At 34.3% G+C, this 17790-nt stretch overlaps 2 protein-coding genes across 2 annotated transcripts; both read left to right on the top strand.

The window, feature by feature from the left end:
- Positions 1-7703: 7703 nt before the first annotated feature.
- Positions 7704-8282, top strand: LOC131048744 (uncharacterized). Its single transcript, XM_057982806.2, has one exon. It carries the CDS (start codon positions 7704-7706, stop codon positions 8280-8282), a length of 579 nt encoding a protein of 192 aa, XP_057838789.2.
- A 72-nt stretch (positions 8283-8354) lies between these two features.
- Positions 8355-17104, top strand: LOC131030278 (pathogenesis-related protein PR-4-like). Its single transcript, XM_057961008.2, has 3 exons — positions 8355-8534; positions 16603-16860; positions 16940-17104. The coding sequence occupies exons 1-3, from the start codon at positions 8355-8357 to the stop codon at positions 17102-17104; spliced, it is 603 nt and encodes a 200-aa protein (XP_057816991.2).
- The last annotated feature ends 686 nt before the right edge of the window (positions 17105-17790 follow it).

The following is a 17790-nucleotide window of genomic DNA, read 5'->3' as shown; positions in this document are numbered from 1 at the left end:
GAAGATTTAATCAAATTGCTTAGTGAATTCAATTAAATTGGAGAGGAGGGATTAATTAAATAATTGCTTATTTAATTAATTATCTTCAGACCATTTTTAGGTGTATACAACATGCTCTCTCTCTCTCTCTCTCTCTCTCTCTCTCTCTCTCTCTCTCTCTCTCTCTCTCTCTCTCTCTCTCTCTCTCTCTCTCTCTCTCTCTTGGGTGTATCCTACCTTAAAGAAATCACCCCCGATAAGCCATGCACGATTACTTTAACATGGGGGCATACACTCCACTCATATTTCCTTCTTTTTACTTTAAGTTACTTAGTGAGCTTGGCTTTGCTTTGTAACTTTTAGTATCCTCTCTTTTCATTACTCATAATGAGGGAAACCTTGCTACTTTAAGTCATGGTTCTCTCTCTTGGCCTTCCGTTTTACTTTGTCAATCGATGTCATAAGATCCTTAGTCCACTAGGGGCTTGGTGTATCTTGCCTCCTTGACCTGGTGAAAGTCTTGCAATCTTGTTTCCTTGTACTTTATCAGTACTATTGGTGTACGCTTCTACTCCTGCTAAAGTGGGGGCTAAATATAGCAATATAAAATTGTGACCCTTGCAATTTTCAACCACATTTTGGTCTTCACATTGGCAAAATGAATCCCTAGGTCTAACTCGTGACCTAAGACATGCTCACACTTCCTGAAGCCTGCATTTCCTCACACCCCATACTCCCCTCTGCCGCTTCCTATCCTGAATTAGGGCAAGACAGGGGCATGGCACCCCTATCACCCCTAGGAAAGGGGCACATAGGAGTGTGGCACCCCCTCCATATTTATCCTTCATTGGGATTTACATTTGGAAAGTGGGAAACGCTTCCCTGTGTCAGCCTATGACAAAAAATCAATCAATTAACCCTGATTGACGAGTATATAAGATGCATTCTCTCTCTCCCATTTGAATAATAATAACAATAAGTCAAGATGTTCATATGAGTTCACTAAGTGGAAATTGCGATCCTCAGCAAAATCAAGCATTCAAGCATTCCTTTCAAGCATTGAGCATTCTCAAGTCTCCTTTCAAAGCTAGGTGTTGCATTCATGTCAAGGATTCAACCATTGAAAACTAGATCTATCTTGACATTCAATTCTACATATCCTTTCAAACAACTCTATCAACATTTTAATTGCATCCTCTCTTGAGGTGAATTCGATTTTAGCTATTTACTTTCATTACTTCCAAGTACTTTCATCATTTGGTTAACTCCAAAACCGAGGTGTGACCTGAAGGAAAACCCCCAATCCCAATAACATTTTCTCTCTTTTCTGTGTGTAGGTTGCAGGTGCGCAACTATATTTACAGATTTGGACTTCATTTTCAGAGTCAGAAAACCCTTTTCGGCACGCAGATTTTTTGGAGGACTGTGTACACTTTCAACACGGTCCCAATAAATTTTGCCCAAATTTGGAGAGGAGCTTCATCTCGGCCTTCCACTGCTAATTCTAAGTGCGCAACTTCATCCTGCATTCCTATCTCAAGTTATAGTCATTTCTTTATCTCTTTTACACTTAGTCTGAAATCGCATAGTTCAACCTATTGCATTCTAAAAGAGGGGTTACTTTCACTTTCCAAATTCATTATCAATTCAATTAGCATCCAATCTTTCTCTCTCTCTCTCTCTCTCTCTCTCTCTCTCTCTCTCTCTCTCTCTCTATTGAGATTGGATCTAGTGAATTCTACCCCCTCTTCTAAATGTAATGTGTGCGAAAGGTTGAAGGGAATCTTTTGTGAAAATTTCTCTCCTTTTCTTGAGGAGAGAAAATATCTCCTCTCAATTTCTCAATCACCCTTTTCACACCATTACACCAGCATAGACAAACCGTACCAACACAATCTCAACAACATCAATGACCATATCAACATATCATAAAAAACAACACTTATTGTTAAAGACATTAGGTTGACATCAATGACAACATGTATTGCCAACACCTATAAATACCCAATTTTTGGAATCTAAGTCTACATTTAAAAGAGAAAGGTAAACCTAGATATTAAATTTATCCTTAGGCCCAAAATTTACAAGCCAATTTTAAATTTTGGCTCCAAAATTATATTTATTTTCCTTAGCCAAAAGTAATGTGATGCACACCAATAAGAATGGTCTATCATGAAATAAAAATAAATAATACAAATAAAAATCTAGTCATTATTTCTCTAGAAAATGGGCTTATTAATCATCTATTACCTTAAGAACAATATTGAGATTATGTGCACTTATACACTAGTCATCTTCACTCTCTTGTTAATAAAAGTCCTCTTGATCTACTTGGAAATCTTATTTATTATTAGAATCATATCTTATAAGTCACTAAAGTATCATCTTATTGTCATCAAGTCATCAATGAGTTCTATTATAAGATGTTTCCATCACATTGTTTGTAAATTCTTGATTTATATCAAAGTTAAAAGAACCCGGAAATATTGTCTCAAAAGAGTTTAACAAATGATCTCAATAAAATTTTCAATCTCTTCCATGACTAAATTAGAAACTAACCTACTTATAATAAAATTGAATTTTGAAGCATTTGGCACTTTTAATCTATATTTTGTGGTGTATAGCCATCCCTTAAAAATAAACTAGGTTGCCACTAGATAGTATATCCGTATTTTGTAGCTCATAAAATGGAACCCTAGTTGTTTTCTAAAGTCAGGAAAAGTTGTCTGCTACTAAAATATGTTCATCGTGTGATTTTTAAAGTTCATCCAATTTACTAGCTTCCTCACTCACCTCATGGTAGGATTGGATGACCTCACAGATAAACCTATTGCCTTGCCTTTCCAAAGAATCCCTACAAGAAATGGTAGCTCCTATCACACATTTTAATTACTTATTTTTATTTTCCTTATGTAGTACTTTTAGGGTGATTGGAGTAGGTGAATTTGAGTTTGTAATGCCTTAGAGGAAATTAAAGCTTTTACTATATTTTCAACCTATGACTTGTATCCTTATTCATGTAGCCTAAGACAATAGATGCTAATTCTTAAAGTCATTATTTCTCTCCCTATTATGTTTGATAACCCAAAATAATTATTTTTACCTAATTATTTGTAGGATACACATTAGCTTTATTCTTATGAATAATATGAATCACAACTTATGCAACCCTATCTCCCTAAGCACCCATACTTATGGTGGACTATATGTTAATGTTGTTATAATTGTTTTGACACTTGAACATTCCTAATAGCCTCAAATAATTCTTTAAAAACTTCCATGTACTTTGTATGTTATTGTGGAGATTAGCCAGATTAGAATTTTTAAATATCAATCTAATGTTCCTATTAATTTGTCTCTATATGGAATTATTTATCTTAGGGGAGTCTTGTAAGGGGGAACTAAAGGTGGGGTGGGAAATAAATACTTGAGTTGGATCTAGGAGAAGTACGAGGTGAAGGAGTTAGAAACTGAGTTAAAAAGTGTGGGTATCTTTATCAAAAGACAATAAAATAACTTGCTTTTCTTCTTATATTTTATTGATGCTTGCTTTCTCCTCATTAGACTATTAATTGATGTTGTTGGCTTGTTTATGATGATGAATAGGTACCTTTTTTAGGAGTCGAAGGAGAAAGTGAAAGAAAAGCAAATTGGACTAAGAGAGTAGGCAATACTTGAGTTTCCTCACTAGATGATTATTGTGTTGTTGATGCTCTAGTCCTTGATTTTCTTTATAATATTTGTTCTTCAACCACTTCGTCTATTTCATCCACAACCTACGCCATAGGAACCTCATATTTCTTGGTGGTAATTACCTCCAATGTTACATTATAAGAAGTTTAAAAAAAAATAAAATTCAAACTACTATACAGGATTCAGTGGGATTCTATTACGAGTGATACGATCATCTATATACTTTAGATGCATCAATGACCATCTAGTTATTTGATCACTACTCTTATTATTTGTTTATTGCAAAATAATGAGGATTATAAATTAATAACAACATTCCACAACAATAAAAAAATCAGCAACCAAAAGAGACTCCAGATTGATGTGGTGAAAGCATTTCGATAAAAAACTCCACTAGAGAAAGAGAACAAGTATATTATTATTCTTCAAAAGAGAGATGACAACAATAATACACTTCACTTCACTTCTCCAACCAAACCTATAGCACTTGGATACCTGCATATAACTCATACAAAAATACTATGCAATGATTAAAATTTATAGAAAACTAGTGGAGGGAAAGCCATAATGTCAACCTAGAACAAGAGCCCAAAAAACGCTTACAAAAACGAATTCCTAGGAAACTGGACAACCATGAGACATAATATAATATTTATTTTGTTTGAATGCAGCCAACATGGTGCCTAACCCATAGCCACTTAAATATTTATCTTCCAGGATGCCTTGAAACCCCTAAATACTCTTTGAATCATCCAACATATAACCTTTAACCTTTGAATGTTGGGTATTCAAAAAATAGCTTATCATATCCCAACATACATGCCTAAGAGAGTGCATTTTATCCATGTTGACTAATTGTATACAATTTTAATCATAAATATTTTGATTAAATAAAAGTTTTTTAATAATTTTTAATTAACTAATAATGTAAAAAAGCTTTACAAATTTTTATTAAAGATTACCAATTGTAAACTTGCTTCCGTTGCATGTCTTACACAAATAATGGTTGATTACAATAACATAAATTGTTTCCCAGACTAAAACAAAGTTGAAATAGATATTACCGAACAATCATTTGTTTAGAGAGAATACTCTAATCATAAGTTCATTGCCGGTCTCCATGAAGAATACGAGAAGTCACTGATGTAAAACAAGGATTCGTTTTAAACTTCACCGTCGCTCGTAGTGGGATATATCAAACTTTAAATTAATCCTTGGTCCTAGCTGACTCGCAGCCGGCTCCATTGAAGAAATAAACCAAGGGCTGCACGGCCACCATGATAAAATATTGTAAATAAACCTAGGAGTCATTCTTAGAACAATATCGCCTTCCTAAACACAACAATCAGTTCATATTATTATTGGAACAATAAATGCTAGAGTCATTGTTAGAACAATATCGCCTGCCTTAACAAAATCAGCTCATATTATAGTAGTTGTGTTGAGTATATAGTCATGGCTTTTAAGGTTGTGAGGTGGATTGCTCTATGCTTCTTCCTGGCTTCCATTCTTTTTGTTAATGGTGAGACGTTTACCACGTCCTCTCCGTATGATTCTGCTGGTTGTAATTACGACCTTGATGGGCTATTTTGCGCTACAATTGACTCTAATCAGACATTAGAGTTTCGCAGCGAATACCTTTGGACTGCGTATAGTGACAAAGCAGGCCAGCCCATGGAACCTTCCCTCTCCGGCACCTGCATCTAAGTAAAATGGATCATATATATTAACAATTTGTTAGCTTATATATATTATGCTTATTGCCTAATCATTTGAATTGTTACAGGTGACAAATGATTCGACGGATCAAATGTGATTGTACGAATTGTGGACCAGTGCCAAAATGGAGGACTGGTTTTAGAAACTGATGCTTTTAATGCCATCAATTATTCAATGAAAATTATGGATATTTTTTAATAATAGGTACAGATCTAAGATCTACAATATCAAGAAAAAGATTGCGGAAGGTATCTCTCTGCAAAAACGGTTACCCTTTAATGGAGAATGTAAGAAAGCAGTTTGTGAGATTGATCTGACTAGCGACACTGAGGAAGACAGATCATTGTGGGCAGACCTTGTAGTGACTGGAAGAGTTGTGGGTCCTAAGTTGACAAACAATGCAATCAAAGAATGGATTGCCAAGCGTTGGGGAACGAATCTGGTGGTCAAATTCATACCCAGAGGCTTCTTTGTGGTGGTGTTTGCTGAGAATTCAGAGAGGAATAGAATCTTGTGTCAAGAAAACTGGTTTTTAGGAGATCATACTCAACCGTGGTCTCCAAATTTCGATCCATTACCGCTTGCGGTGTATGATAAACATGTTTGGATTAGATTGTACAATCTCCCCATCGAATATTGGGGAGACATTAGCAAGGAGAAAATAGGCCGTTCTTTGGGGACTTTGCTCGAGGACGATGAAGGTATTGTGGAAAAGGATTTGTACATATATGCTTGGTTAAAGATCGCCGCGGTTAAGGAACTTCCATCTTATATCACATTAATCACTTCGAGGGAAAGTGGATACAATAGGTTGAGCTAGTAAAAGAAATATCGGTTTGTAATCGATGTGGTAGTAAATTTCATTTTGAAAGGGAATGCAGGCTTTTTGTGAGGAGAGCCCGGAGAAGATTTTCTCAGAAGGTAAAGTCTAAACAGTTTTGGGTGGAGAAGAACAAACCTCTTCAGAATTTTCTTTGTCTTCCTTCTATTTTGGGTTCAGGGAAGGAAGTCATTGGGACGATTTCAGGTAATTGCACAGATTCTAGAAAGGAGGTCCTGACGGTACCAAATTTTGTTGAGCAACTTACAAGAGAGGTGAAGACAAAAGTGGAGATTGCAGAAGCTAGTTCTTCCTTAAGTTCGAAGAAAGAGTATGATATGGGTTGAGAGGATGGTGGAGAACAGAGTGATGGTTTGGACAACCTTGATCTTAGATGTATCAACCAATCTGCTAATGTCCTTTTGGGCAGAGCCAAAGGAAGTAGGGGTAGAAGAAGCCTCAAACAAGTTAGAGAAGATAGAGCCTCTGAAAAAAGGCATAGTTAGTGTACTGGACTTCATCAAAAGATCCAAGGGAGGACGCCCCTCCCTTGGGATTCAATGAAGATTCTTACATGGAACATCAGGGGTTTAATGACCCTTGACAAAAAACGCTTGGTCAATAGGTCTATTAGTAAATTAGACATCGATGTGGCCCTGTTTCAAGAGACCAAGCTAAATGAAGAGAAAGCTAAGGGGTTTTTGAAATCCATCAATAAATGGGATGGGATGTTTCAGACCTCTAGAGGATTTGCTGGGGGTCTAGGTGTATTGTGGAATCCAGTCTTTGTCGATGTCCAACCTGTCACCTCCAATTTTCACTAGATGGCTTGTAGTGTCAAAAGAATCAAAGACCAATTGGAATTTCTTCTTATTAATGTTTACGGTCCTACTAAAATGGAAGAGAAGCTTTAGATTTAGAGAGAGGTTTTTTCTCTGGTAGGAACTTTTTGAAATAATAATTTTATTTTAGCTGAAGACTTTAATGCATTGTTGGAGATGGAAGATAAAGTTGGAGGGCTGAAGAAATATTCTAAAGTTATGGACGACTTCAGGGACTTTATTGAGACCATTAAGGTGGTGGACATTATTCTTAAGAATGACAGGTTTACTTGGACAAATAGAAGGCTTAATTTCTCAAACATCTTAGAAAGATTGGATAGATTTTTTGCTGGTGACTTTTGGATTTTGGGCCAGTTTGATCTTTTCACAATCATTTTCCATTGTTATTGAAAATAGATCAAGAAAAGATTAAGCAGAGAAGATACTTCAAGTTTCTTAGTATGTGGTGGAGGGACCTTAGTTTCTTAGATAAGATGAGAGAGTGGTGATCAGAAGCATATATATTTTCAGGCTCCCCAAGTTATTGCTTTGTCATGAGAATGCAATTTTTGAAACACAAGATCAAAATTTGGAACAAAGAATCCTTCAAAAACATCTTCTCTGAAAAATTGAGATTAGAGGAGGAATTGGAGGTGCTTAACTCCAGAGTGATGGTAGTTGGTATGACCAATCACAAATACGAATTGGAAAAGAGTTTGAAAGAGAAATACCTAGAAGGTTTAAAGAGGGAGGATCTATACTGGAAGGACAAATCCAGGGAGTTGTGGATTGCTGAAGGTGATGCAAATGCAATTTTTTTTCATGCCTCAGTCAAGGTGAAGAGATTGTTTAATAAGATCTCCATTATTAAGAATGATGGTGATACATGGTGTGTGTCCTCAGAGGATATTGAACAAGCGACAATTGAGCATTTTGTAGATGTTCTGGGAAAAGATGCTTCTCTAGATTCTATCAACTTCCCTTTGGTGGAGGATTCCATTACAAATTTAGTGTCGGGGGAAGACAACAATATGTTGTTGACCCCATTTTCCATTGAAGAGGTGAAAGAGGCCACCTTTTCTGTCCATCCTCATAAATCTCCTGACCCAGATGGTATAATGACAGAAGTGTTTCAGGCTTGTTGGGATTTCATGCGATCTGACATCTGGATGGTGTTGGAGTTCAAGAAGAGAAGGAAGTTTATTAAGGCCATCAATCATATGATGATAGCTCTTATCCCCAAGAAATAGTGCTATGAATCTATGTTGGACTTTCTGCCTATATCTCTCTGCAATTCCTTATACAACATTATTGCTAAGGCTATGTCTAGCAGATTGAAGAAGATTCTTCCGAAGCTGATATCAGAAAATCAAAATGGCTTCACGCCAGGTAAAGATATTATGGATAGCATAGTTCTGGTGTCAGAAGTCCTTCATTCTATGTTCAAGGATAAAGTGAAAGGCGTGGCCATTAAGTTAGATGTTTCAAAAGATTATGATAGGGTAATTTGGAATTTCCTGATCCATGTTCTTAGTAAATTTGGATTTGCCAATAAGTGGTCCGATTGTGTAAAGTTTTGCATCTCCATGGTAAGTTTTTCTCTTTTGGTGAATAGTTCGGTTTGTGGATTTTTCGAGGCTACTAATGGTTTGAGACAAGGAGATCCACTGTGTCCTTTTATTTTTGTGTTGATGGTTTAGGTTCTAAGTAAAAACATCAAAAAATGCAGTAGGATGGGGTTCTGAAGGGGCATTAGAGTTCATCGTCAAATTGATCCTATCACTCACTCCCAATTTGCAGATGGTGCACTCCTTTTCGAGGTTTCTTCTATGGAAGTGGTAGAGGTCATTAAAGCCATGTTAGATGAATTTTCGAGTGCCTCTGGTCAATTTATGAATAAAGAGAAATCGAAGATAAGTTGAAATATCAGATTGGTTCTTTTCCTCTTAAATATCTGAAAATTCCCATCAATGTGGGAGCGAGGCAAACTTAGATCTGGGAAGAAGTGATTAACAAGTGCAAAGCTATAAAAGTCTTGTGGAAGAATCGATGGCGATCCCAAGTGGGTAGGATTTAGATGATTAGGTCCATTCTATCGGCCATGCCAATATACAGTATGGCTTGCTTTAGGATGTCGAGTAGTGCCAACAACAAGCTAGGCAGTCTATTAAAGAGATTTTTGTGGGAAGGAGTGAAGGAGGATAGGAAAATCCCTATAATTAATTGGGACACATCATGTCTTTTAAAGGAAGAAGGTGGAGTTGGGCTTAGGAAGATGGGTCTCCAAAATGTGGCCCTGGGTGCAAAATTGTCTTGGAAAATATACAAAAACCCAAAGAAGCTTTGGTACATAATTATGAAATGCAAATACTTGGACTCAGAGGAGACAAACATAATTTTTACTATGGCCAATGTAGAGAGATGTTCAACTATCTAGAATTTCCTATGGGAATGTAGGAACCTCATTACTAATCATTTATCTTAGCAAATTGGGAATGCACAGAAAGCCAATTTTGGGTATGATTCATGGGAAGGAGAGCGACCCTTAATAGATGATTTTGAAGATCATGGTTGGGTAACACAAGTTCAGGAGAGTTGTGGGGAGAAAGTACTCAAGTACATCGATGGTCCTGGTTAGGAGGGAGACATTATAGTATGAATGAGAATAGATATAGGTAAGAAGGAGCTTTGTTCCAAATTGTAATCCTTATTGAAGCAAAGACTGATGTTCATCACATTGGCAAACGATAGACTTTCATGGTGTGCCTCTAAATCAAGAGAATATAAGGTTAAATGGGGATATGAAGGGCAAAGGAGCAGGTCAAGAAGTCTAGGTTGGCCATATAAATTATGTTGGCACAAGAGAATTTTACCTAAAGCAGGTGCATATTTGTGGATTTCTTTACACGACAGAGTGTTCATGGGAAATAGGCTAAAAATAATTGGTATAGCAAGACCGAGTTGGTGTGTCATGTGTATGCGAGATGAGGAATCTACTAACCATCTTTTGTGCACTTGTCCAGTGGTGAGTTATTGTTGGGAATGGTTGTTTGATATGGTGGAGTTGAAAATTGTCAGGAATGCAGAGATGAAGGAATTTCTCTCTTCATGGCCTAATTCCTTTGACTCCAAGTGGAGGGATATTTGGCCAGTAGGACCAACTTTGTTAGTTTGGCACGTGTGGAAACAAAGGAACAAAAGAATCTTTAAGGAGATCAACCTATCCAATGACAAATTAATCCTCAAGATTAAAGGAGCCATACAGGAAGTAGTAAGTCGCAATTTCAAGGAAAAACATGTGAGAAGACTCATGACTTGGGACAAGGTGATGAAGTCTAAATGGTCATTCAAAGAGACAGGTCAATTTCAGCTTAATGTCAAGATGTTGGATAGGCAGAAGGTCAAATGGAAGGTTCCCGAAAAGGGATGGACCAAACTCAAATTTGATGGTGCTAGTAAAGGTAATCCGGGTAAGGTAGGATTTGGGGTTGTCCTAAGGAATGAGGATGGGTCCTTTATTCCTTAGGACAAAAGGACTTCCACTAACTACACGAAGGCGGTATATATTTTAATTGTTCACTCGGGGTTATATCCAGGTCTGTCAACCATCTTCTCATATGTCTAATGTCAAAAATACACATGATATCCAAGATAGTTCTTAAAAAAATTAAATATATACACCCTTATTTCTCCACTAATATCCAAAATTCCCTTTTTATTCTCTGTCAGCAAAATTTGTAAACTCTTATTGCTTGTCATATCTGATTGAAATTTTTCAATTTACAGTGGTTAATTGAAAAGGAGACAAAGATGACTCTGAGAAACTCATAACATAAATGAGTTATTTCACAATGGTGAGTTCCATATTAAGAATAGTGACTTCATCATAGAAACCAAAATAAGAGCATTGGAAGTTGGATTGGAACTATTTGTGGACAAAGGTTTTTCGAAAGTGATCATTGAAGGAGATTCATAGATTGTCTTTAATGGATTTTCTAATCAAAAGTTCCTCAATTGGAAGCTAAGTAGATAACTTCCCAAAATAAATTGTCCTTTGGAGAGTATTGGGAATTATAGCCTAGTTCACACCCTGAAAGAAGCCAATAAAGAGGAAGATTTTTTGGTGAATTTGGGAGTCGAAACCAGGGAGATTTTTAAGATGATATGTCCTCATGATATTTTGGAGGCTCTTGGTAAGATTTTCTAGATTGATAGGCAGGACCCCTTTGGTGAAGGAATAGTGTGATGATCTTTTCCTCTTTTCTAGTTGTAATAGGTAGTAGGTGTTTGCATTGTACGGTTATGTACATGGAGGGAAATGTGATAAACTAGCACATTTAAGAGAGAGTGTTATACATGGCCAGTTTGTCAGTATGGGGGTGTTAGTAGGAGGTGGTATTTGTACACTTTCCTTGTGTGAGTCAAAGGCACATTTGACATAATATCCCAGGGGAGGAAAACAATGAACATTACATTTAAAATTAGTTTTCATACAAGTATTACTTATTTCAAAAGTATCATGACCAAACCAGGTCACATCATGCATCCTATAATAACTTAACTCATAGTAGACACATGTGATAGATTTGCAAAGGAAAAGAAGAATAACAACTTATTGCCTTGAGAGGAGTTGAATTATATGCTAGATAGTTGAGGATATTTATCTTAAAACCCTCTATTATTTTATTTTATTATCATTATTCTTAGTGGTCTTTTATTCTTCTTTTATTTAACTATTATTTTTTCTATCATACTTTGCATCTCTAGTTTAACTCTACGTTTTTTGGTGGCCTTGATCTCAAAGCCCTGGAATTTTTTGGTGATTAGATGATTTTTGATAGTGATGTGTAATGGGTTGGGGCCTTTCCCCACTTAAATTATTCAAAATCATTTTTAACCTTAAATACTCTAGAAGATAAAAATGGTAAGCATGAATTATGACAAAACAACCTTTTGTGCTAAAATATTTAATTATGTGTCAATTTATATTTTCCCAAGGCTTGGCAAGCCCTTCCCTCTTGGAATCATTTTTAAAGTCAACTAATTTATCACCCTCTCTTAGGGAATCCTCTATGAACTTTTAAAATTTATGGGATATTTGATTTCTTTTAACCTTGTACCAATGAAGACTAATAGTAGTAGGGTCTCAATAATGAATAACTTAGTCATGGTTAAGCCAACTGCACTAACTTTAACTTGTCTCAAATTCAAGGAGTTAATGAACTTCTTTGATAGGATTAAATCATGACCTTTTATGGCTATAAAGTAATTGTAAACCCCATCATATTTTTAAATCCTCAAAATACTTTTCTCATTTAGCTTTTAATAGGTGGAAGACTCAACTGTAAGATTCTCACCACCATCAATTTGTTTTCTTTTCTCATTTAGCTTTTAATAGGTGCATTTACCAAAAAAAGGAGCAACATGAATATATTATTTTTAAATTTATATTGGCATCTATGATCTTTCAAAGGAAAACTATCATTACAGGAATAGGTGTCCCTAGAGGCTAATGAACGTTTCCAAGCTTGAAAAATTAATAATTTTTAATCTTTCAATTCAAAATCATGTGTGAAATGAAGAATTGATAGTATCCAATATAGTGAATATTATATATTTATAAGTACTCCCTATACTTTTATGTCAATCTAGCCTATCTGTCATTTCAAAGGCTATGATAAATCACAAACTATATTTTCTTTCACATTTCATCATTTTTTATTATTTTGAATCTCATTTTGAATAGTAGAAGCTAGCTATACAAAGACAGACCAAGTGATCCTTCTAGAAACCATAATATCACTTTTTGTAGAACTGTTTATGGGTTTGACCTCACTGCAAGTGTGTGCTATTTTAAATTGTTCAAACTTCCTTATCTTTCCTAGTTTTTTGCTATGAGATTTATGAGTTCTATGGAATGCTAATATATTTTTTAATGAGGTTCATGAAAAATTTAAAATAACCCTCTACATGGAGATTTTTGACATTGTTTTAAATTAGATACTTGAATGCATTTGGGTCATGTACCCTTGCATTTGGGTCATGTACCCTTCATCTTCATTATTATTTTTATTTACTAAAAAGTTTATGAATCATTCCACTAATTCATTGTGATCATTCATTACTAGTTCTCTTCTTGCACAAAATACCCTCTCTTAGCTTTTGGATCATTATTGAAATTTAGCTTCATCCAACCCTTTACTAACATTTTCCATCCATTCAAACAATCTTACTAGGCTTTGGAACAACTAGTTCTAAGATAAGCATTCATGTAGATAACCAAAGTGACATAAGATCTCTTCCATAGTTAAATTCCAAGTTTATTTATTTATTGTGATCCCAACAATAATTAAATTCTTAGAGATAGATTTTATTTTTACTAAGAGAAGTTGTTATGAAAAATTAATATCTTAGAAAACATTGTTATTTCTTTCATTCCATAAGTTCAACATGGCCCATGGGGTAGTGAATTATTGTTATTCCTTCAATCCTTCACCAAAGCAATTTTATATGGAGGATACCAGCATAAAAGTACACCCTTAAATCAACAACCGTAGCATAAACCATGTTAAGACGATTTAGTATTATAACCTAGATAAAAACATAAAAGGAAAAATGTAGGAGCATATGGGTTATTATTTCTTAGTTGTGTTTACAAAGTAAGATTTTGCTGGGGAAATAGAAACCCCTATGCTTCATGTTATCCTAATTTTATATTTTTTTGTGCAAAGTGGCCAAACAAAAGAAGTTGATCTCATGAGCAAGTGAATGGCTCTAGGCCCTAAGCCAGTTGAAAATAATATTGATCTAGATCATGCATTAGAAGTATCTTAAAGAAAAAAATATAATTCTATGAAGGATGAAGATTCCTTATTCTAACATTCTATTTTGCATCATTCAGGTGAAGCATGGATTATAATTCTATTTTCAGTTTTCCAATTGAAGTATAGAGGCCATTTGACATAACAATATAGCGTTGAGATCTATCCAAGCCTTCTAATTTTAAAATTTAATAGAGTTGTTTTTGACACCATATTGACATATGTTGGAAAGATAATAATGTAGTTGGAGAATGCAAAAACCCCTAAAAGTTTCTCATCGCTTCACCACACATCTTCCTAGATGTTAATGGTATCTCATCTCCCAAGCTTCCATTTAATACCTTTGATAATGAGGCTCTTAGATTTATAAGGAGATTCTATAGAGTAGATCCTTTTGAAATTGATTGATTAGTCATGAAATTTTTATTGAGAGAGATTTATTAACAAGACTTAAATATTATAATCCTAGACCTCTTTTTCTTTTAATTTGAAAAACTTATTCTTAGTCATTTAATGCCAACCTTCTTTATTCTTCTATTTTTAATCCAAAAGAATTTAAACTATACTCATTCTATCATTTTTGGCCTTAAAGGAAAGTGTTTTGGAATGTGAGATGTAATAAGTAGGGAGGCTATATAGGTAATAATTGAGGAGGAGTAACTTACTAGCATGACCTAACAACTTACCTTTCCAACAAGAAAGATTTTTTCAAAATGATTTTTTTTAATAATCTCATTCCAAGTTGAGGATTCAGTCATTTTGACCAAAAGAGGAAGAGCATGATAGATAGTAGCCAAGTAATCAATATAAAATCCCAATATAATAGTCATTTTCTTTTGAAGTCTTTTCTCATGCTAAAGAAGAGTCTACTTTTTAATAATTGATATGAAAGTCAAAGACTATAACATGATTATTGGGAATATTCTTCCACCCTGTAGATGTAAGAAGAGAAGGAAACACAAACAAAATTGTTTCATGTATGATTTTTTTATGGTATGAGAATTGAAGAATTGATGAAAGTCTTATACCTTGCTTGAAACATGTTCGAGATATTTTTTTATAGTACTTCATCAAATAGGATAAATAAATAAGATAAAGCATTCCCCTCCTTGGGTCCCTTTCCAATTTCAAATAACACTTGGTGAATGCCATTAATGAGTAAGGATAATTTGAGAGTGATAACATATTTTTGAATTAGTTTCAATAGTTTACCTTAGAAGCCAAATTTATTGAGTTTAACAAATAACAAGCTTTAACTTACCCTGTTGTAGGTCTTATAAATATCTATTTTTAGGAGAATACTTTATTGTTTTTATTTGTCCATTGATTCGATAATTTGATGAGATTTGATGAAGGAATCAATGGTTTTATTCCCCTTTATAAATCCTTTTTTATTTAGAGCTATCATCTTGTCCAAGTAAGGTTGAAGTCTATTAACCAATAATTCTAGATAAGATCCTACAAATAGTGCTATGTAGGTTGATTGGTCTATAATAGTGAATACCTTTCAGATGGATATTTTTTGAGATTAGGACAATGAATGCATTGTTAATTTTTATTATAATTGAGCAAGAATTTATGAAATCCATGATCACCAAAAAAATATCCTATCTAACTATATCTCAAAATTATTAGAGGAAAGGGGGAACCCATCAAAGATAGGGCCCTTAGAAGGTTGAAAGGAGAAAGAAAAAATTTAAAATTCTTCCAAGTAAATATGTCTTTCCATTAACTTGTTATCTTCATCATTCAAATTTTGGGGGATAACATCAAGCATCTCACATGTAATCATATAATTGTTATCCACATGTTCAACAAGATTAAAAGATGAGAAAAAGCATGTGCGAATGTTACATATTTGTTTGTTAGATTCAATCAAAACACAATCTTCATTAACCATACTAGTGATTGAGTTCCTCTTATTGTGTTTGAAAGTGAATTATTGACAAAACCATGCATTCGTATCTCCTAAGGTAAGCTGGATAATCCTATATATATGCTTCTTTAATATTTCTTTTATAATCACCACCTTCTCCTTCTCTCTTATAGTAGTTTCCTTTCATTGAATATGCTCATCATTGTTTCGTTCATTCATTTATTCATATGTTTTTTCTAATTTCTTATTTTAATTATCTTTCTACTTGAATATGTTTCCAAAAGAATTTTTTTTCCACTTTTAAAAATTTTCCTTTTTCAAGCCAAGGTAGTACCCACTTGTAGTTAATCCCTTTTTTAAAAAAATTTATAAATTAAGAATGGGAGGATTTCATAAGTGTGTGTACCTAAAGGGGTAAGGGTCTTTCTTCAAAGTTTCAACCCAATTTAGAAGTAGGGAGGGGTCTTCCTTCGAAGTTTCAACCCATTTTAAAAGCAGTGGTTTTCCATTCCAATAAACAATTATATATTGTAATAAGATTTCACATATTAATAATGTAAATGAATAATGCACATCATTTAATGATATATCGACCCTTAATTGAAATAGCTAATATAACATTAATGTAGTACGTTGCCGATTTCAACGAAGAAACCGAGAAACCTTGTTGCCGAATTCAATGAACAAACTAACAAATCCTAATGGGAATCGTCCGAAGAATCAATAAGCTAAGGGCTGCACGGCCACCATGATAAAATATTGGGAATAAACCCTAATGATAACGCTATAAATTATTGGATTCATTCTTCTGAAGACAACATCGCCTGCCTTAACACAACAATCAGTTCATATTATTCTGGTTGTATTGAGCAGTTATTCATGGCTTCCAAGCTTGTGAGGTGGATTGCTATATGCTTCTTTGTGGCTTCAATACTCTGTGTTAATGGCGAGACATTGACCACGTCCACTCCGTATGATTCTGCTGGTCGTAATTACGACCTTGGTGGCCTATTTTGCGCTACAATTGACTCTAATCAGACATTAGAGTTTCGCAGCGAATACCTTTGGACTGCGTATTATGACCAAGCCGGCCAGCCCATGGAACTTTCCCTCTGCGGCACATGCATCCAAGTAAAATGGATCATATATATTTAGAATTTGTTATGTTATATATATTATGCTTATTTCCTAATCATTTCAATTGTTACAGGTGACAAATGATTCGACGGATAAAAATGTGATCGTACGAATTGTGGACCAGTGCCAAAATGGAGGACTGGTTTTAGAAACTGATGCTTTTAATGCCATTGATAAGGATGGGAAAGGAAAGCATGACGGCCATATGCTTACTACCTACAAGTTCGTGGGCTGTTAGAACAATCTCACAGCCTCAATTATGTCTGCTCCCTCAGTTCACCAGTTGTTCTATGAATAAAAATGCTTGCGACTGTCACAAGATCTTCGTGCATGTTGGATTTCCTATGTTCGACTATTTATCAGATACCATAAATTTTAGTTTTGCATTAAAATGCTAAGTGCTTTAAAGAAATAGAAAGGAATCAGCGAACAATTGCTTTTGACTCATGTTTTGAATGCTTTTTATATGGGAAATATTTTTCCCATAATTTTCTAATGAAATTTTTTGTAACACTTCTTTTCTCTAAAAAAATTGTCATTGAAATTCTGTCAAGTATTTTTAAATTAATATTGATTAACTTATAAATTGCAAACATTATTAAAATATCTATATGCATTATTAAATATTCATTAGGCATAAATATGTATAGGTTTCTTCATTAAACATTTTTTGGCAATCATTTTTTTTGGGGAGTGTTTGGTCCATAAGATGATAAATAATTATGTTCGTGATTCATTTAATAAAAATTATAGTTATTTTTTTAATAGTAGGCATATCCAAGATTCTCAATATCATTCTAAATTATTTTGACAAACAAGTAATTAAATTGAGATACTATTTTTTAGTCCAATCATTCTCGCATAGCATTGATGATATATATCCAATTTTGTTAAAAATTATGTTACAAATCGAACCTCAAAATT

Source organism: Cryptomeria japonica, unplaced genomic scaffold (assembly GCF_030272615.1).
Source record: "Cryptomeria japonica unplaced genomic scaffold, Sugi_1.0 HiC_scaffold_610, whole genome shotgun sequence".
NCBI lineage: Eukaryota > Viridiplantae > Streptophyta > Pinopsida > Cupressales > Cupressaceae > Cryptomeria > Cryptomeria japonica.
Note: the sequence above shows the minus strand (reverse complement) of the source record. Positions and strands in the feature narration are given on the sequence as shown.